Raw genomic sequence first — 21,785 nt, forward strand, 5'->3', positions numbered from 1 at the left:
CACAGGGCCAACACAGATAGACAGACAACATTCACACTCACATTCACACACTAGGGCCAATTTAGTGTTGCCAATCCATAAAACTGTAATTTTAAAACCAAAAAAAGTTTTAATACGAAACACGAATCAAATTAAATTTATGTTTAAAATATAAATAAAAACATCCACACGCACGTTCACTGTACAAACATACATATACACATACTGTACATCAGGGGTCACCAACCTTTTTGAAACCAAGAGCTACTTCTTGGGTAGTGATTAATGCGAAGGGCTACCAGTTTGATACACACTTAAATAAATTGCCAGAAATAGCCAATTTGCTCAATTTACCTTTAATAAATAAATTATATATATTAAAAAAATTGGTATTTCTGTCAGTCATTCCGTCGTACATTTTTTTTCCTTGTACAGAAGGTTTTTTGTCGAGAATAATTGATGAAAAAAACACTTAATTGAACAGTTTAAAAGAGGAGAAAACAGGGAAAAAAATGAAAATTAGATTTTGAAAGATAGTTTATCTTCAATTTCGACTCTTTATAATTCAAAATTCAACCGAAAAAAATTATGAAAAAAACTAGCTCATTTGAATCTTTTTGAAAAAAATTAAAAAATAATTTCTGGAACATCATTAGTAATTTTTCCTGATTAAGATTAATTTTAGAATTTTCATGACATGTTTTAAATAGGGTAAAATCCAATCTGCACTGTGTTACAAATTGAACCAAGCTATATTTCTAACAAAGACAAATCATTATTTCTTCTCGATTTTCCAGAACAAACATTTTAAAAGAAATTCAAAAGACTTTGAAATAAGATTTAAATTTGATTTGCCAGAACATTTTTTGGGAATTTTAATCACAATAAGTTTGAAGAAATATTTCACAAATATTCTTCGTCGAAAAAACATAAGCTAAAATGAAAAATTAAATTCAAACGTATTTATTATTCTTTACAATAAAAAAAATACTTGAACATTGATTTAAATTGTCAGGAAAGAAGAGGGAGGAATTTAAAAGGTAAAAAGGGATAGGTTGATTGGTAACACTAAATTGGCCCTAGTGTTTGAATGTGAGTGTGAATGTTGTCTGTCTATTTGTGTTGGCCCTGCGATGAGGTGGCGACTTGTCCAGGGTGTACCCCGCCTTCCGCCCGATTGTAGATGAGATAGGCGCCAGCGCCCCCCGCGACCCCAAAAGGGAATAAGCGGTAGAAAATGGATGGATGGATGGATAAAAAGGTATATGTGTTTAAAAATCCTAAAATCATTTTTAACGTTGTATTTTTTTCTCTAAAATTGTCTTTCTGAAAGTTATAAGAAGCAAAATAAAATAAAAAATAAATGAAGTAAAGACCATCCATCCATCCATCCATTTTCTACCGCTTATTCCCTTTTGGGGTCGCGGGGGGCGCTGGCGCCTATCTCAGCTACAATCGGGCGGAAGGCGGGGTACACCCTGGACAAGTCGCCACCTCATCGCAGGGCCAACACAGATAGACAGACAACATTCACACTCACATTCACACACTAGGGCCAATTTAGTGTTGCCAATCAACCTATCCCCAGGTGCATGTCTTTGGAAGTGGGAGGAAGCCGGAGTACCCGGAGGGAACCCACGCATTCACGGGGAGAACATGCAAACTCCACACAGAAAGATCCCGAGCCTGGATTTGAACCCAGGATTGCAGGACCTTCGTATTGTGAGGCAGACGCACTAACCCCTCTGCCACCGTGAAGCCGAAGTAAAGACCAAGTCTTTAAAATATTTTCTTGGATTTTCAAATTCTATTTGAGTTTTGTCTCTCTTAGAATTAAAAATGTCGAGCAAAGCGAGACCAGCTTGCTAGTAAATAAATAAAATTTTAAAAAAATAGAGGCAGCTCACTGGTAAGTGCTGCTATTTGAGCTATTTTTAGAACAGGCCAGCGGGCGACTCATCTGGTCCTTCCGGGCTACCTGTTGCCCGTTGGTGACCCCAGGATTAGGGGGTACTTGAATTTGAAAAATGTTCAAGGGGATACATCACTGAAAAAAAGTTGAGAACCACTGATATAAAGAATAGGACATTTTAATATGTGTACACTGTTTACCCTCAGGATCAATTTTAGTTCCAATTTTAGTGCGATGCTTGTTTAGGAATATTATCTAGTGATTTTTTTTTCTTTTTTCTTCTGTGGTCTGGAGAGTGTCAAAAAAAAAAAACCTGGAGCGTGTCAGACGAGTTGCGTGGAATGTGCGGCTCACAAACACTACACATATATTGTCCTTTTTAGGGCATGGGGGTCTATTACGTAATTCAGGGAGCGCTCGGATCTCCAGCGGGAAGAAAGGAAGGCTTTCATGTTGAAGGACGTCCGAGTGCACCAATCAGAGGAGAGAAAGCTGCCGCTTCCCGCCTTGTGATTGGTCAGGGGGGGAGGGGCCTGCTGGAGTGACGCAGGGGTGGCTCAGTCAGTCAGTCAGCCAGCCAGGGGAGGTTTGATGGTTCCTCTCTGCCACGGGTTGGTGACCGACTGAGCGGGGGAGGAAAAAAAAAAAAAAAAAAAAGTGACTGGGAAGCGGTCTTCAAGGCGAAGGCTGGAAGTTTCGACTCCCTTTTTCTCTCCTGTGTTCCGGATAAAGTGGTCGCCATGCCGGTGTTTCACACGAAGACGATAGAAAGTATCCTGGAGCCGGTGGCCCAGCAGATATCCCATCTGGTGATCATGCATGAGGAAGGCGAGGTGGACGGCAAGGCCATCCCGGACTTGACGGTCCCGGTGGCGGCCGTGCAGGCGGCTGTGAGCAACCTGGTCCGGGTGAGTAACACCACCCTTTCCGCCTTCTTTTTGAGTGGAAACTATGCCAAGATAGTAACACGACTTTAACGAAACCTGTTGCTTAACGAGTTGGGTGGCTTGTAGGCGGAAAAGTGCCCGTTTGAATGGCGACTAACTGCTCCCAAAGTTACCTAGCAGAGAAAGAAAGGGCCAAAGGGCATCGACGCCCTTTTCCCCTTGGGTATACAATATGTCCTACCCAAAACAATTTGAAAATATTCAGTCTCAACAGGGGTCGGTAACCTTTTATAAAGCTGAGAGAGCCATGTTAGCCAAATATTTTAAAATGTACTTCCGTGAGAGTCATATAATATTTTTAACACTGACTACAACTGTCAGGTTCAAACACTGAGGACATCTATTAAACAAACAAGAAGCAAGGAATTAAACAGACTGGATTCAATTCACCGTATTTCCTTGAATTTCCGCCGGGGCGCTAATTAATTTAAAACCTCTTCTCACTCCGGCGCTTCCCAAAGGCATGTGGTAAAGGCAAGCATGCGCTAATTATTTTAAAACCTCTTCTCACTCAGTACTTACCAACGGCGTGTGGTAAATTTAGGACTGTGCTTAAAGATTTGAGTGTGATGTAAGGATACCATCATGAAAAGCACATTTAATAAAAAAAAACATTATTATGGTCTTACCTTTACTTATAAATGAAGTCTATGCGCAGCTCCTTCTGATCAAAAGCATCGATAACTTATAGAAGTCTTCCTTATCTTTCTTAAATAAATGGGTTGTACTTGTATAGCGCTTTTCTACCTTCAAGGTACTCAAAGCGCTTTGTCACTACTTCCATATTTACCCATTCACACTGATGGAGGGAGCTGCCATGCAGGGCGCTAACAAGCACCCATCAGGAGCAAGGGTGAAGTGTCTTGCTCAAGAACACAACGGACGTGGCGAGGTTGGTACTAGGTGGGGATTGAACCAGGGACCCTCAGGTTGCGCACGGCCACTCTCCCATTGCGCCACACCAACCTCTTCTCACTCCGGCGCTTCCCAAAGGCATGTGGTAAAGGCAAGCATGTGCTAATTATTTTAAAACCTCTTCTCACTCAGTACTTACCAAAGGCATGTGGTAAATTTAGGACTGCGCTTAAAGATTTGAGTGTGATGTAAGGATACCATCATGAAAAGCACATTTAATAAAAAAAAAAAACATTATTATGGTCTTACCTTTACTTATAAATGAAGTCTATGCGCAGCTCCTTCTGATCAAAAGCATCGATAACTTATAGAAGTCTTCCTTATCTTTCTTAAATAAATGATAAATGGGTTGTACTTGTATAGCGCGTTTCTACCTTCAAGGTACTCAAAGCGCTTTGACACTACTTCCACATTTACCCATTCACACACACATTCACACACTGATGGAGGGAGCTGCCATGCAGGGCGCTAACCAGCACCCATCAGGAGCAAGGGTGAAGTGTCTTGCTCAAGGACACAACGGACGTGGCGAGGTTGGTACTAGGTGGGGATTGAACCAGGGACCCTCAGGTTGCGCACGGCCACTCTCTCATTGCGCCACGCCAACTTCTTCTCACTCCGGCGCTTCCCAAAGGCATGTGGTAAAGGCAAGCATGCGCTAATTATTTTAAAACCTCTTCTCACTCAGTACTTACCAAAGGCATGTGGTAAATTTAGGACTGCGCTTAAAGATTTGAGTGTGATGTAAGGATACCATCATGAAAAGCACATTTAATAAAAAAAAACATTATTATGGTCTTACCTTTACTTATAAATGAAGTCTATGCGCAGCTCCTTCTGATCAAAAGCATCGATAACTTATAGAAGTCTTCCTTATCTTTCTTAAATAAATGATAAATGGGTTGTACTTGTATGGCGCGTTTTTACCTTCAAGGTACTCAAAGCGCTTTGACACTACTTCCACATTTACCCATTCACACACACATTCACACACTGATGGAGGGAGCTGCCATGCAAGGCGCCAACCAGCAACCATCAGGAGCAAGGGTGAAGTGTCTTGCTCAAGAGGTTAGTACTAGGTGGGGATTGAACCAGGGACCCTCAGGTTGCGCACGGCCACACTTCCATTGCGCCACGCCAACCTCTTCTCACTCCGGCGCTTCCCAAAGGCATGTGGTAAAGGCAAGCATGCGCTAATTATTTTAAAACCTCTTGTCACTCAGTACTTACCAACGGCATGTGGTAAATTTAGGACTGCGCTTAAAGATTTGAGTGTGATGTAAGCATACCATCATGAAAAGCACATTTAATGAAAAAAAAAACATTATTATGGTCTTACCTTTACTTATAAATGAAGTCTATGCGCAGCTCCTTCTGATCAAAAGCATCGATAAATTATAGAAGTCTTCCTTATCTTTCTTAAATAAATGGGTTGTACTTGTATAGCGTGTTTCTACCTTCAAGGTACTCAAAGCGCTTTGACACTACTTCCACATTTACCCATTCACACACACATTCACACACACATTCACACACTGATGGAGGTAGCTGCCATGCAGGGCGCTAACCAGCACCCATCAGGAGCAAGGGTGAAGTGTCTTGCTCAAGGACACAACGGACGTGGCGAGGTTAGTACTAGGTGGGGATTGAACCAGGGACCCTCAGGTTGCGCACGGCCACTCTCCCATTGCGCCACGCCAACCTCTTCTCACTCCGGCGCTTCCCAAAGGCATGTGGTAAAGGCAAGCATGCGCTAATTATTTTAAAACCTCTTCTCACTCAGTACTTACCAAAGGCATGTGGTAAATTTAGGACTGCGCTTAAAGATTTGAGTGTGATGTAAGGATACCATCATGAAAAGCACATTTAATAAAAAAAAAAAAACATTATTATGGTCTTACCTTTACTTATAAATGAAGTCTATGCGCAGCTCCTTCTGATCAAAAGCATCGATAACTTATAGAAGTCTTCCTTATCTTTCTTAAATAAATGATAAATGGGTTGTACTTGTATAGCACGTTTCTACCTTCAAGGTACTCAAAGCGCTTTGACACTACTTCCACATTTACCCATTCACACACACATTCACACACTGATGGAGGGAGCTGCCATGCAGGGCGCTAACCAGCACCCATCAGGAGCAAGGGTGAAGTGTCTTGCTCAAGAGGTTGGTACTAGGTGGGGATTGAACCAGGGACCCTCAGGTTGCGCACGGCCACTCTCCCATTGCGCCACGCCAACCTCTTCTCACTCCGGCGCTTCCCAAAGGCATGTGGTAAAGGCAAGCATGCGCTAATTATTTTAAAACCTCTTCTCACTCAGTACTTACCAAAGGCATGTGGTAAATTTAGGACTGCGCTTAAAAATTTGATTGTGATGTAAGCATACATCATGAAAAGCACATTTAATTAAAAAAAAAACATTATTATGGTCTTACCTTTACTTATAAATGAAGTCTATGCGCAGCTCCTTCTGATCAAAAGCATTGATAACTTATAGAAGTCTTCCTTATCTTTCTTAAATAAATGGGTTGTACTTGTATAGCGCTTTTCTACCTTCAAGGTACTCAAAGCGCTTTGACACTACTTCCAAATTTACCCATTCACACACACATTCACACACACATTCACACACTGATGGAGGGAGCTGCCATGCAGGGCGCTAACCAGCACCCATCAGGAGCAAGGGTGAAGTGTCTTGCTCAAGAACACAATGGACGTGGCGAGGTTGGTACTAGGTGGGGATTGAACCAGGGACCCTCAGGTTGCGCACAGCCACTCTCCCATTGCGCCACACCATCCTCTTCTCTCTCCGGCACTTCCCAAAGGCATGTGGTAAAGGCAAGCACATGGAGAAATATCTACTCCCAAGTGGGCCGGACTGGTAAAAATCACAGCACGATAACTTGAAAATAAAGAGAACTTCAGATTGTTTTCTCAATTTCCATTTCTCTGATGATATTATTGTTGATTGAAGTGCTGATATCAACCAAACCTACCCCCCCCCACCCCCCCCGATTGTAAATAATGTAAATAATTCAATGTACATACTATGATGATTAACTTGCGTGATGACTGTATTATGCTGATAGTATTTATTTGTACCATGAATTGATTAACGTGGACCCCGACTTAAACAAGTTGAAAAACTTAATTCGGGTGTTATTATTTAGTTGTCAGTTGTACGGAATATGTACTGTACTGTGCAATCTATTAATAAAAGTCTCAATCAGTCCCAATCTTTGTGTAAAAATGGAACAAGCACATTATGAAACTGTAGAAATAATAATGTCATTGTTTGAACTTACATGTTGCAGTTAATAGTATTCCACCTTTATTTGTCGTAATTTATATTTTCTGAATAAATTATATATGATAATGAGTGTCCGCCATACTTGCAACCCTTGAGACCTCCAAATTCGAGAGATAGCGGAGCGAGGTTTGGTGGTAGCGGTGGGTGTATATTGTAGCGTCCCGGAAGAGTTAGTGCTGCAATGGATTCTGGGTATTTGTTCTGTTGCGTTTATGTTGTGTTACGGTGCGGATGTGTTTGTCATCCATTTTAACGCCCATGACTGCCGTCATTTACTCCCTCTTCAGTATGGTACAGACTAGCAGTGACACGCTTGAATTGCCTCGCCAAGTTGACTCAACTCTCTGGTCCTGTTTTTAATTATTTATTCCTTTAATTCAATGGATATCATACAGTTCTTCTTCTCAGCACTGTCCTGTACGCTCACTTTCTTCCTTGCAAATGCTGCAAAACAAAGTTATGTTGATCTTTAGCTGTAAGCTAGAGATCACCATTGGTCGCATCTTACGTGGTTCACCGTGGATGCTTGTAAGCTGAACTTTTGCTTGCAATCTAAATCATAACAATCATTACCATATTCTGAAAAACTTGCAAGATACCGCTATAATTGGATGGCCTTTGTATAGTTCTTATGGTTTTCTTACAATTCTATGTTTGTGGGACAGGTTACTACTAAAAAGGAGGTTGAGGTTCAGCTTGGTGACTTTTAACGCCACTGGCTTGCGATCAAATGCTCATAAATTGGAAAAAAAACTTGGTTATCTTATCTTTGCTCAAGTTCAAATGGGTCCAAGGTTGGACTGGGCAATTATGTGATCGTGATTAATTAGAGTTTGATCACGGGGATCAGCTGGTAGCATTATCCCTCGATCAAACATGGCGGGTAGGTCTGTTAGAAGTTACTGCAGTAGTAAACAGTAGGGAAGCAACGATGCTCGGTATAATCCTGCACGGAACAATCCGCCTTTTAATAACCGTGATCCTGTGTGTGTCTGTGAATGTGTGTGTTTGTGTGAATGTTCCACCTTCGCGAAAGTCATAGTCTCCTCATGACGTAATGAATGTTCAATCAACATTGTGCTTAGTCCCCTTACAAAGATGGAAGTGCAGCCCAGAAGAACAAAATAAAGAAATATGACTAACACTAGCATAGAAGTGGAAAGACAAAATTTAGAAGTACTTACTCAGTTGCCTAGTGGTTAGAGTATCCGCCCTGAGATCGGTAGGTTGTGAGTTCATACCCCGGCCGAGTCATACCAAAGACTATAAAAATGGGACACATTACCTCCCTGCTTGGCACTCAGCATCAAGGGTTGGAATTGGGGGTTTAATCAACAAAACTGATTCCCCACCTCCAAGGGGATGGGTGAAATGCAAAGGACAAATTTCACCACACCTAGTGTGTGTGCGACAATCATTGGTACTTTATCTTTAACTTTACTTAAGTAAAAGACACTTTAGTTTCACTAGTTGCTATCCTGCCCCGAATGCGGACTTGCAGGCACGCGGAACGTCTATGTGACTGTATTGGTCCTGACTGGGAGAACCAACACGCCCACTAATTTAATCAAAGAATATCTAAATATTTTTAATCAGACTTTTTTTTAAGTGTCTGTAAACATTTTACTCCTGATGTACTAAAAAAATAAAATAAAATACGACGCCCTTAAAAAAAACAGTTTGTTCCTGAAATAATCATTAAACTTGTTTTATGTGTTAGTACACATAAAACCTAAAATTCAAACTGCACTTTTAAAGGCCTACTGAAATGAGATTTTATTATTTAAACGGGGATAGCAGGTCCATTCTATGTGTCATACTTGATCATTTGGCAATATTTTTGCTGAAAGGATTTAATAGAGAACATCTGCGATAAAGTTCGTAACTTTTGGTTGCTAATAAAAAAGCCTTGCCTTTACCGGGAGTAGCAGACGATGTGCACGTGACGTCACTGGTTGTAAAGCTCTTCACATCCTCACATTTTTTACAATCATAGCCACCAGCAGCTAGAGCGATTCGGACCGAGAAAGCGACGATTTCCCCATTAATTTGAGCGAGAATGAAATATTTGTGGATGAGGATATTGAGAGTGAAGGACTAGAAGAAAAAAAAAAAAAAAAGTAAAAAAAAAAAAGGCGAGGGCAGTCAGATCGATTCAAATGTTTTTAGACACATTTACTAGGATAATTCTGGAAAATCCCTTATCTGCCTATTGTGGTACTAGTGTTTTAGTGAGATTATATAGTACCTGAAAGTCGGAGGGGTGTGGCCACGGGTGTGGTGACCGCCAGTGTCTCCGGTGGGAGGAGGTAAGAGAGTCCGCAGCTGCAGGAGGACGCAAGCTCCGCTCATAACTACGGTAAGAGCCAACTTATTACCACAATTTTCTCACCGAAACCTGCCGGTTGACATGTGGTCCGGATCCATGTTCGCTTGACCGCTCTGTTCCATAGTAAAGCTTCACCTTCGGGAATTTTAAACAAGGAAACACCGGCTGTGTCTGTGTGGCTAAAGGCTAAAAGCTTCCCACATCCATCTTTCTACTTTGACTTCTCCATTATTAATTGAACAAATTGCAAAAGATTCAGCAACACAAATGTCCAGAATAATGTGTAATTATGCGATTAAGGCAGACTGCTTATAGCTTGGATCGGGCTGGAGAATAATGTCCGCTACAACCTGAGACGTCAAACGCACGCATCATTATACCGCAACGTTTTCCACAGGACACTTTGCGGGAAATTTAAAATTGCAATTTAGTAAACTAAAAAGGCCGTATTGGCATGTGTTGCAATGTTAATATTTCATCATTGATATATAAACTATCAGACTGCGTGGTCGGTAGTAGTGGGTTTCAGTAGGCCTTTAATGTCCATCCATCGCGGGTTAGGGTTCTATCTATGGTGCATATCTCAGCTACAATCGGGAGGAAGGCGGGGTACACCCTGGACAAGTCGCCACCTCATCGCAGGGCCTTTAATGTATTTTCATTCAATATAAGATACAGAATTTGGGTTTTAAAAACTCCCCAATCTGGGTCACCGCCTGTTCTTTGCCAAAGAACTGGTGAGAAGCACTGATGTATACAAGTAATTAAAGAATGTAAGTCATAATTCACGTCACGTCCGTTGTGTCCTTGAGCAAGACACTTCACCCTTGCTCCTGATGGGTGCTGGTTGGCGCCTTGCATGGCAGCTCCCTCCATCAGATAGGTAGATAGATGGATAGTACTTTATTGATTCCTTCAGGAGAGTTCCTTCAGGAAAATTAAAATTCCAGCAGCAGTGTACAGAGGTGAGATCAATTTAAAGAAAGAAAAAAAAAAGTAAATAATGGGGGTTTAAAAGGAAACAAAATAGACAAATATTACAAAAAGAATAAAAACAATGGGAATAACAATATAACAGTAAAATAAGAATATAACAAGACAAAGTAGGCAGTAGTGACCATGTTATGAAAACGTATTGCACTGTTAATGTTTTGCATTAGTGTGTGAATGTGTGTGTGAATGGGTAAATGTGGAAGTAGTGTCAAAGCGCTTTGAGTACCTTGAAGGTAGAAAAGCGCTATACAAGTACAACCCATTTAATTTACTCTTTGAAAGTGTTCTTTAGTAAATTTTACTTGAAATGAAACTGTTATAGTAATCACTACACCAATTATACTTGGTTTCCGGCAGAATATTTGTGATGCTTATCTGAAGTCGGGCCGCGGGGGCAGCAGCCTAATCAGGGAAGCCTAGACTTTCCTCTCCCCAGCCACATTGTCCAGCTCTTCCCGGTAGATCCTGAGGCGTTCCCAGGCCAGCAGGGAGACATAGTCTTCCCAACATGTCCTGGGTCTTCCCCGTGGCCTCCTACCGGTTGGACGTTCCCTAAACACCTACCTCGGGAGGCGTTCGGGTGGCATCCTGACCAGATGCCCGAACCACCTCATCTGGGTCCTCTCGATGAAAAAAATAATTCTGAGATGTATATATATATTTTTTTGCCATATCACCTAGCCCTAGTCCAGGTCTACATCCCTGTTGCACACCCCTGCTAATTGCACTGGCTTTATAAGACCTCAATAAACTGCCTCATCCCTAATGGACAAAGACTTTCCTTATTAGAGGCTGACTTTTCTAAAAAATAATGTCCTTAATCAATTCGCACTATGTAGTTGGAGCTAAACACACTTTAACCCTGGTGGTTGTCCTCAAAGCCACATGGTGGAACTGGTTAAGAAACTGTGGTCACCTTTATGAAACTACTATGTGACTCGCTTCTTCCACACCACACAAGAGGAAATGCTGGTCCTAAAAAGGGTACTTCCTGTGTCTAATTTGGACAGTTGCCCTTCATCTCTTGTCAACATTGATCAGGACGACGAGTGGTCTTGCAGTCATTTGTAGCATTTATAGTCCATTTTTAGCACTTCATTGTGACTCCCAAACAAAAAAAAAAATCAATCTGCATCCCGTGCGTGAGTGTGCTTTTTATAGGAATTCCTTTCATTTTGCAGAATTAGGGGTGTTTTATTTTTGAGGCTGCGCACTGACAGAAGTCGCCGGCAAGAAACCCAAACAAGCTGCACTGATGTTAGCATGTTACCGAGACAGAATGACACTACAAAGTGCAGCTGTTGTGACTACATCTCCTTGATGCGCTATAAAGTATATTTTTTTGAATCATCACAAATCTGTCAGTGACTATTCTGAACTCCTGTTTCAATGCCAGTGTTGTAATTGGCAGAATATTGCTGCACAGAGGAGTAGGATCGCTTTACTTTCCCAAAGCTGATGTCACGTTTGTTATTGTTTAGACGAAGGAGTTGCGAAGACACCATAAAGCCACCAATTATTGACAATTCATCAGTTATGACGTTGACAGTCCCAAGATTCGGTTGCTTGATTTGGACTGCACATGAATCACTGAGTCTTGTCACTATTTCCAGTTGCTGTGGCAACCCCTACAACAAGGACTTTGCTATGATGTGTCTGAAGTTTTAAAATGTAGACGTTGCTCTGCTTTCTTGGTTCCATGACTCATGCTTGAAAGGGAACAAATGAAAGCCTGCTCTATCTCCGTTGCCATTGATGATGACATTTTGAATAAGTCCACAAATGTAATCCATCGAGCCGCATTCCTAAATGTCTCCCCCCCACCTCTTGTCGTAAATCGACGAGTGATGCTAGCATGCAACTGTCAAGCAGATATAGTCCGGGATGGCTTCTTAAAAGAAACAGGAAAAGGCTCGTCTAATCTAATTGCCTATTTCTGCAGACATCCTCAGGACGGAGCCTTGTCATTAACCACATATTACACACACTTCCTGTAAGGTCAGTTCTCCGGAAAGACGTCTTGCAAAAGAACCTCTCTGAAATTATTCATTGTGATGGAGTGAAGGTTCGATCTGACATCAATTCGTAAGAGCCAGCATCGTATTTGTTTAGTGAGAGTTGCACATTTTGAAAAAAACAACAACACAGATGTCCACCGCAGAGGATATTAGATTGCTGGATATTAAAGTGCATCACATCTTACGTGAAATGCTTTTGTAGTTGTAAAACTCAACATTCTACCAAAGGTTTTAGGGAAATTATGCCTCTGAAGTTGCACAAAATTAAGCCGGACAAATTTATGGTTGACCATCAGCCTGAAATGGATTGATCACAATACCAGAATTTAGTTGATACTTGATACAATACCATATTTTTTCCGGACTATAAGGCACACTTAAAACAATTTTTTCCCCCTCGAAACTCGACAGTGCGCCTAATGTACGGAATAATTCTGGTTTTGCTTACCGACCTCGAAGCTATTTTTTTTGGTACATGGTGAAATGACAAGTGGGACCAAGTAGATGGCAGTCAAACATAAGACATATGTGTACACTGCAATATGATGACAGTCACACACAAGAGATACGTGTAGGCTGCAAAATGACTGCCCAAGGTGAGCCACTTAAATAAGACCGCCCGCAAAACGGTGCATCCTGAAGCGACTGTCAGAAAGCGGCTTGAAGATGATCTGTAAAACATAATCTATGCAACATTTTGACAAAAGAACCACCATTACATTACATTTTATACATGGAAAAACATCAAAAATAGACCGTTCATCCGCAGTGCGCCTTATAATCCGGTGCGCTCTACGGTATGGAAAATGTGGTACTTAAGAATTTCCACTATTCTCGAGACTTATTCGATACCATAATTAAAAATAACTTTTAAATTCGCTACTTTATCAAAAACTGTGTCTAACTGATAACAATTTAGGGTCACTTCAACATCTTATACCAGACTACGGCTCGCGGGCCAGATACGACCTGCAAGTGTCCCAAATCCGCCCCTCGTGAAGTCCTGAATAAAAAACATAAATACATATATATATAATATTTTCAATTTTATTATTTTACTCCGGACTTGTTTTTTTTCTCTTTTTCTCTTTTTTTTTGTATTATTCTTTTTTTAATCTGTCCTTTCTAGCCCATCTATCAATCCATTTTCTACCGCTTATTACTCTCGGCGTCTCTTAGCCGTTCAGGCAAATCATATTGTCTAAAAATACCTTTTTCCCATCGATAACGTGACGTCATCACACTCGCGGCGCAGTGTTGGGCGAGTGCGCACTCTTTCAGTGAATTAGTGCACGAGGGAGATAAATGGTGAACTAGTTGGGGAAATATAAAGGAGAAGGCAGTTTGTCTAATCTGTAAAGGGACATATATATATGTATGCATGTATGCATATATGCATGCATGCAAATATTTATTATTATTATTAATTTTTATTTATTTTTTATTTTCTTTTTATAATTTTTTTTAATAGTATTGTTATTATTTATTTTTGGGGCCACATTTCTTTCAACCTAATGCGGCCCTCGGGTCAAAACGTTTGGCCACCCTTGTTCTATGCACAATAATTCGGTTCAGAAAATGTGGACTTTGATTGCACTAGATCAGGGGTGCCCACACTTTTTCTGCAGGCGAGCTACTTTTCAATTGACCAACTCGAGGGGATCTACCTCATTTATATATATCATTTATATTTATTTATTTATGAAAGAGACATTTTGTAAACAAATTAATTGTGTTTAATGATAATACAAGCATGTGTAACACATATACATGTCTTTCTTTCACAAAGACAAGAATATAAGTTGGTGTATTACCTGATTCTGATGACTTGCATTGATTGGAATCAGACAGTAATGATGATAACGCCCACATTTTCAAATGGAGGAGAAAAAAAGTTGTCCTTTCTGTACAATACCACATGAAAGTGGTTGGTTTTTGGCATCTAATTCATCCAGCTTCCATACACTTTACAAGAAAAACATTGGCGGCAAACTCCGTAGCTTGCTTGATTGACATTCACGGCACCCGAGGGTCTTGTGAGATGACGCTGGCTGCTGCCAGTTCATTATTATAAAAAAATGACAGAGAGGAAGGCGAGAAACACTTTTTATTTCAACAGACTTTCGCGCCGTCCCTTCCGTCAAAACTCTAAAGGCCGACTGCACATTTCCTATCTTCACAATAAAAGCCCTGCTTCATGCTGCCTGCGCTAACAAAATAAGAGTCTCGGAAAGCTGGCGTGCACAAGTGATGTGCACGCCAGCTTTCTGAGGGATCGCTTGTGCACGCCAGTTTTCCGAGACTCTGTATTTAGTTAGCGCAGGCAGCATGAAGCAGGGCTTTTATTGTGAAGATAGGAAACGTGCAGTCGGCCTTTAGAGTTTTGACGGAAGGTACGGCGCGAGAGTCTGTTGAAATAAAAAGTGTTTCTCACCTTCCTCTCGGTCATATTTTCATAATAATGATCTTGCAGCAGCCAGCGTCATCTCACAAGACCCTCCGGTACCGTGAATGTCATTTAAGTGACGTGATGATCACTAATTTTTAGGTCTATTTTTTTTAAAAGCCTGGCTGGAGATCGATTGACACACCCCCCGCGGTCGACTGGTAGCTCGCGATCGACGTAATGGGCACCCCTGCACTACATCTTTGAAATTGCCACAAATGCACTATTACTGTTGCGATCGTTTGTTGTTTAGATTTTTGAGTTTGTTTGTGCACTTCCTGATTTGTTTCCATCACCATGGCGACTTCATCTGCTCCACCTGCACTGCCTTTCTGTCTGTCGCACACCTGTTTTTGATTATTGTTTTAGTACTTAAGCCCGCCTGCTATCTGAGTTCTATCTGGATCTTTTGTTTGCTCAATGCAACAGTTGCGTTGGTAATTCTTCTTTATATTTACTCTCCTCTTAGCTTCGCGTGCTCTCTGCATGTCGTTCCCTAGTGGACTTTGAACTCGACTCTTGCTAACTGTTAGCATTTAGCTTCCCGTGCGTTGGCACGTCTTTGCTTTACCTTTTGTCAAGTGTTATTTTGTATATTAAACAAGCTCCTACCTTCTATCTTGCCTGGTTTGAAGTCCTGTAGCATCCGGGGGTGACAACTCGCGCATCAAAATGCGTCCAAAACTCAACAATTACTATAATTAGAAACCACGTTTACTTTGGTAAACACTGCTGCACATGTAACAGAATGCGCTCACTTTAGGCATCACAATTTTTATAATGTAAAGAACAACATAAAAAGGTTGGGTTGGACAAAAAAATCTGAACATCCTATGCTGCAATCAGAATGTAGAAGCGATATAGTTTGCTGGTGGTTTTCTGCATGCCATGGCAATAATGCACACTCCCTGGGCTTGTGGTGTCCATTACTTCACGTTCACTTAAATATATACCTCAACTCGCTAAATATAGCGACAAAGTCGATAAAGTGCATCATATATCACTCCTGCTACCTCTTGTTCTCTGACTTACTACAGAGGGACGTGTTCAACATGCATTATTATGGTATAATAATAATATTTAAAGCTCTACCGTCAGCCAAATGTTATATATTTACATTGTTTATCGTGCAACCTTAATATCAAAGAATCCATTTTTTTTTTGACAACCCTAATATTAGGGTTTTCCCGATACCAATATTTTAGTACCGCTACCAAAATGTATTTTGATACTTTTCGGTACTTTTCTAAATAAGGGGGACCACAAAAAATGGCATTATTGGCTTTATGTAAAAAAGAAAAAATCTTACAGAAACAAACATATGTTTCTTATTGTAATTAAAGAACAATTTGTCCTTGAATAAAATAGTGAACATATTAGACAACTTGTTTTTTGCTAGTAAGTAAGCAAAGAAAGGCTCCTAATTTGTCTGCTGACATATGCAGTAACATATTGTGTCTTTTCTCATTCTATATTATAAAGGACAAGCTGTAAAAAATTATAATTAATCCACTTGTTCATTTACTGTTAATATTAGTTTTTTTGCCTTTCAACATGTTCCATCTACACTTTTTTTCAAAAATGTTTTAATCACTTATTATTCTGTTGTTTGGATACTTTACATTAGTTTTGGATGATACCACAAATTTAGGTATCAATCCGATATCGAGTAGTTACAAGATCGTACGTTGGTCATATTTAAAGTTGTCATGGGTCCAGGAATGTATTTCCTTGGTTACTAAACATAATATGAATTTTAAAAAAAGGAAAAAAGATTGTGTGGCAGTAAAAGTACTTGGTATCATTACAGTGGATGTCAGGTGTAGATCAACCCATGGCGTTTTTTTTTTACATAGTGAGCCAGTGAGCTAGGTTGTGTAGTGAAGCATGTTTAGCTATTCCTCGTCCTGCAGGGAAGATACTTGTAAGAGACTTACTTTATTCTTTGCCATTGAGGCGAGGATTAGTGATTTAGAAGTAGCTAAAACACTGCCGACGGCAGATGGACGTTTGCCGCTAGCTCGCTAGCCATGTCTTAAAGCATTATTCAGGTTTCAGTGTTATAGTTTTACTTTATCTTTAGGCCAAAATACGTCCGTTCTCCTTTTCTGTCTGCACACCTTGTCTGCTTGTAAGTACTCTGTGATTGTGCGCTGCCGAACATGCTCCTCTGCTCGCAAAACCTGCAATGTCATGACGTGAGGACACGCCGTCATGCCAAGGAACCGGTACTTTTCCAACACAGTATATACTGTTTTTGATTCATAAGTACCGCGATACTATTCCAGTACTGGTATGCCGTACAACCCTCATATGGAATAATGCAAAGTCTTCACTCGTTCACATTGTTCATTTCCAAGAGTCTGATCTCATTATTCTGGAGGCATGAGACAAAAGTCTGTATTAAAGGCCAAAACCTGATTATCTGAGCACACAGCTATGTGGCATCTAATCAAGATGCAGCTTTCGCCAATAATGAACCGGGTGAAAATATAGAGAACATACAAACCTCTAATTTATTGAATCAAAAATACTAAAATTCCACAACATAGTGAATTTGCAAATAGCAAAAATAATACACAAAGAAAACTATAACCTGCTACCAAAGAATATACAACAGTTTTTCTCAAAAAAAGAGGACGAATAGAATCTTAGAGAAAAATGTAACGTAAAACATTTGTACGCACGTAAAGCACTTAAGACCTTCAGTATATCAGTATGTGGAATTAAATGATGGAATGGATTAAGGAAAGAAATCAATTTACTAATCTGATCCACTTCAAGAAACTCTTCAAACTTAAAGGCCTACTGAAATGAGATTTTCTTATTCAAACGGGGATAGCAGGTCCATTCTATGTGTCATACTTGATCGTTTCGCGATATTGCCATATTTTTGCTGAAAGGATTTAGTAGAGAACATCGACGATAAAGTTCGCAACTTTTGGTCGCTAATAAAAAAGCCTTGCCTTTACCGGAGGTAGCAGACAATGACGTCACCGGTGTGAGGGCTCCTCACATCCTCACATTGTTTGTAATGGGAGCCTCCAGCATCAAGAGCTATTTGGACCGAGAAAGCGACAATTTCCCCATTGATTTGAGCGAGGATGAAAGACTTGTGGATGAAGATATTGATAGTGAAGGACTAGAGAAAAAAAAGTAAAAAAATTAAAAAAAAGAAAAAGGCGATTGCATTGGGAGCGATTCAGATGTTTTTAGACGCATTTACTAGGATAATTCTGGGAAATCCCTTATCTTTCTATTGTGTTGCTAGTGTTTTAGTGAGATTAAATAGTACCTGATAGTCGGAGGGGTGTGTCCACGGGTGTGTTGACGACAGTCTCTGAGGGAAGTCACGGCAGCTGCATGGACGGCACAAGCTCCGCTGATCTCTGGTAAGAGGTGACTTTTTACCACAATTTTCTCACCGAAAGCTGCCGGTTGACAAGTGGTCGGGAACCATGTTCGCTCGACCGCTCTGATCCATAGTAAAGTTTCACCTCCGGGAATTTTAAACAAGGAAACACCATGTGTTTGTGTGGCTAAAAGCTAAAGCTTCCCACCTCCATCTTTTTACTTTGACTTCTCCATTATTAATTGAACAAATTGCAAAAGATTCAGCAACACAGATGTCCAAAATAATGTGTAATTGGGCGATGAAAAGAGACCACTTTTAGCCGCAAGTGGTGCTGGCCAATACGTCCCCTCCAACCAATAACGTCACAAACACACGTCGTCATTCCGCAACAGGAAACTCCGCGGGAATTTTAAAATTGTACTATAGTAAACTAAACAAGCCGTATTGGCATGTGTCGCAATGTTAATATTTCATCATTGATATATAAACTATCAGACTGCGTGGTCGGTAGTAGTGGGTTTCAGTAGGACTTTAAAGTGTTTACAAAGTACAAAGAAGAAGAACCATTATAAACATTTTGAATTTATTTCATCCATCCATTCATTTTCAAGATAATCTTACTCATCTCACCGTATGAAATGTAACTTGCTTCAACCGAGTATTATTTATTTATTTTTATTGTGATCACTTATAGAGTATATAGTGAATAAATTGAGAGCAGGAAGTGAACAAAAGTTTTAGCAACTGTTATGTAAAAGAAGAGGGGTAGCGTTAAATAAGCTCTGCTTCTTCCTACTCCTTTTCGAACATGTTCAATAGAGAAACTGGAAATTGTGATGTATCATGTTGTATGCATGCATGTTCCAAATAAACTCAACTCAAACTCAGCTTAACTCAACTGAACTCTCAACTGAACTCTCAACTGAACTCTCAACTGAACTCTCAACTGAACTCTCAACTGAACTCTCAACTGAACTCTCAACTGAACTCTCAACTGAACTCTCAACTGAACTCTCAACTGAACTCTCAACTGAACTCTCAACTGAACTCTCAACTCTACTCTCAACTCAACTCAACTCACATCTTAAATCAACTCACAATTTGCAAATCAACTCTCAACTCACAATTTGCAAATCAACTCTCAACTCAATTCGCAACTCAACTCTCAACTCTCAACTCTCAACTCTCAACTCTCAACTCTCAACTCTCAACTCTCAACTCTCAACTCACAACTCACAACTCACAACTCTCAACTCTCAACTCTCAACTCTCAACTCTCAACTCTCAACTCTCAACTCTCAACTCTCAACTCTCAACTCTCAACTCTCAACTCTCAACTCTCAACTCAAATCAACTCAACTCAACTCAACTCAACTCAACTCAACTCAACTCAACTCAACTCAACTCAACTCAAATCACAACTCTCAACTCTCAACTCAAAACTCTCAACTCTCAACTCAAATCAACTCACAACTCTCAACTCTCAACTCAAATCAACTCTCAACTCTCAACTCAAATCAACTCTCAACTCTCAACTCAAATCAACTCTCAACTCTCAACTCAAATCAACTCACAACTCTCAACTCAAATCAACTCACAACTCTCAACTCAAATCAACTCTCAACTCAAATCAACTCACAACTCTCAACTCAAATCAACTCACAACTCTCAACTCAAATCAACTCACAACTCTCAACCCAAATCAACTCACAACTCTCAACTCAAATCAACTCACAACTCTCAAATCAACTCACAACTCTCAACTCAAATCAACTCACAACTCTCAACTCTCAACTGAACTCACAACTCAACTCAACTCAAACGAAAGGTGAATGTTGGGAATGTGAAGAATTTCCAGCCGGCCAGGCGTGCATCCCTGCTCACAGTGGGGTGAGCCAATGCTTTTGAAATGTGCAATGCTGAAAGACAATCATGTGATTTTAAGGACGCTCCAAAAAGCAGGCTAAAGTTGGTCACACATGGGGATTTTTGTTGTAAGAAAGCCTTGCACAACAACAACATGTCTGTAATTACTTGCCTGTGGAGCCGAAACCAGCCTCAGTGTGTGCATTGGTAGATTGTTAACTGGTAAAAATGTCAGGGCGCTAAAATAAGAGCGCAGGTCCAATTGTGGAACAGACAGTGCAGTCCAAGTGGGCTGAATGGGATAGTAGTTCACCAGTGCACTGAGCAGCAGTAGCCATTCTTTTGACTCTGATTTCAGCCCCTGTTGCACTTCATCATTTTTATAGTTCCTTTTTATAGACTATTGGATAAAGACAGGAATGTTTGGGATGCAGGGGTCCTGGGGGAGGATAACGTAAGTGTTTGCTTCCTGCTTTTGCGCCGATCACAAGGCTCCTATTGCCTCAGGAGACGGTGCACTAAGCAGATCACCCCCAGGGTTTAAGTCTGATGGAAATGATGGCATGAAACGGCGCTTTGTTAAGAGTTGGAGGTCCTGTTAAATGGGAAATAGAAGAGCTTTACAAGCAATAGGGCTGAACACTTGAGATTCCTCCCTCAGTCTGGAACAGGAACTACAGGACACACCTTTCTGGCTTTGATATTGTTCATATCCAGAATTGAAAGGTGGTTGGGTGAGGCCCTTTACACTTCCGGCCTTAGTGCACAAAGCAATGAACTAGGGCTGGGCGATATGGCCTTTTTTTAATATCTCAATATTTTTCGGCCATATCACGATACACGATATATGTATCGATATTTTGCCTTAGCTTTGAGTTAACACTTGATACATATAATCACAGCAGTATGATGATTCTGTGTCTGCATTAAAACATTCTTGTTCATACTGCATTAATATATGCTCATTTTAAACTTTCATGCCGAGAAGGAAATCACAACTAAGTCAATTGACCAAAAGTGTATTTATTAAACAGTTATTAAGCAGTGGCACAAACATTAATTTCATTTCAAAACAGAAAGCGCAAGATTGTCAGAGACATTTTAAAACAAGCTATTGGTGCACTTTTGTGCATGATGTCACTAAGATGACATATCAAAACAACACTAAATAAAGTGCACTTTTTGTACAGAACGCCACTTCAATAGTTTAAAACAAATAAAGTGCACTTTTGTGCATGATGTCACACAAGATATTTTAATAACTGTCAAATAAAAATGAGCTGCATAATAGGAAATCAAATAGTGTTCATCCTTCACTCTGTGGTAGGTTACTGCGGACATTATCTCCTTTTGTTGTTGACAATTTTTTTTCATATGATGTTGATCTGGAAATGTTTGCCTTGGCATTTTGAAGGTGTGGGCGTGTGGCACCGAATGGAGATGTTGATACGCGGACTATGCACTATTCATTCTCTAGCAGGTGACTTTTCAAATCATGCTACATATTAGCCGTAATGCTACTTTTTGTAGCAACACTTTTGCCCCACACTTGACAAATTATGGTTGTCTGTTCGACATATTCCCACCTGAAGCCAATCCAATCCACTTTATTCATAAAGCACATTTAAACAACAAGAACGTTTCCAAAGTGCTGCACAGCCATGTTAGAAACAATATTAAAATATAATATTATGCCCCACCAATGACTGAATA

General features: G+C 40.3%; 1 protein-coding gene across 2 annotated transcripts in view; it reads left to right on the top strand.

Annotated features, from left to right (window-relative positions):
- Positions 1-2,444: 2,444 nt before the first annotated feature.
- Positions 2,445-21,785, top strand: part of LOC133558384 (vinculin) — a 75,402-nt gene continuing 56,061 nt past the window's right edge. For both annotated transcript variants that reach the window (XM_061909730.1, XM_061909731.1), the window contains exon 1: positions 2,445-2,799. In XM_061909730.1, the coding sequence (XP_061765714.1) occupies positions 2,632-2,799 (168 nt within the window). In that variant the 5' untranslated portion in view covers positions 2,445-2,631. The remainder of the gene's footprint in view (positions 2,800-21,785) is intronic.

Source organism: Nerophis ophidion, linkage group LG08 (assembly GCF_033978795.1).
Source record: "Nerophis ophidion isolate RoL-2023_Sa linkage group LG08, RoL_Noph_v1.0, whole genome shotgun sequence".
In the NCBI taxonomy this organism is placed as follows: Eukaryota; Metazoa; Chordata; class Actinopteri; order Syngnathiformes; family Syngnathidae; genus Nerophis; species Nerophis ophidion.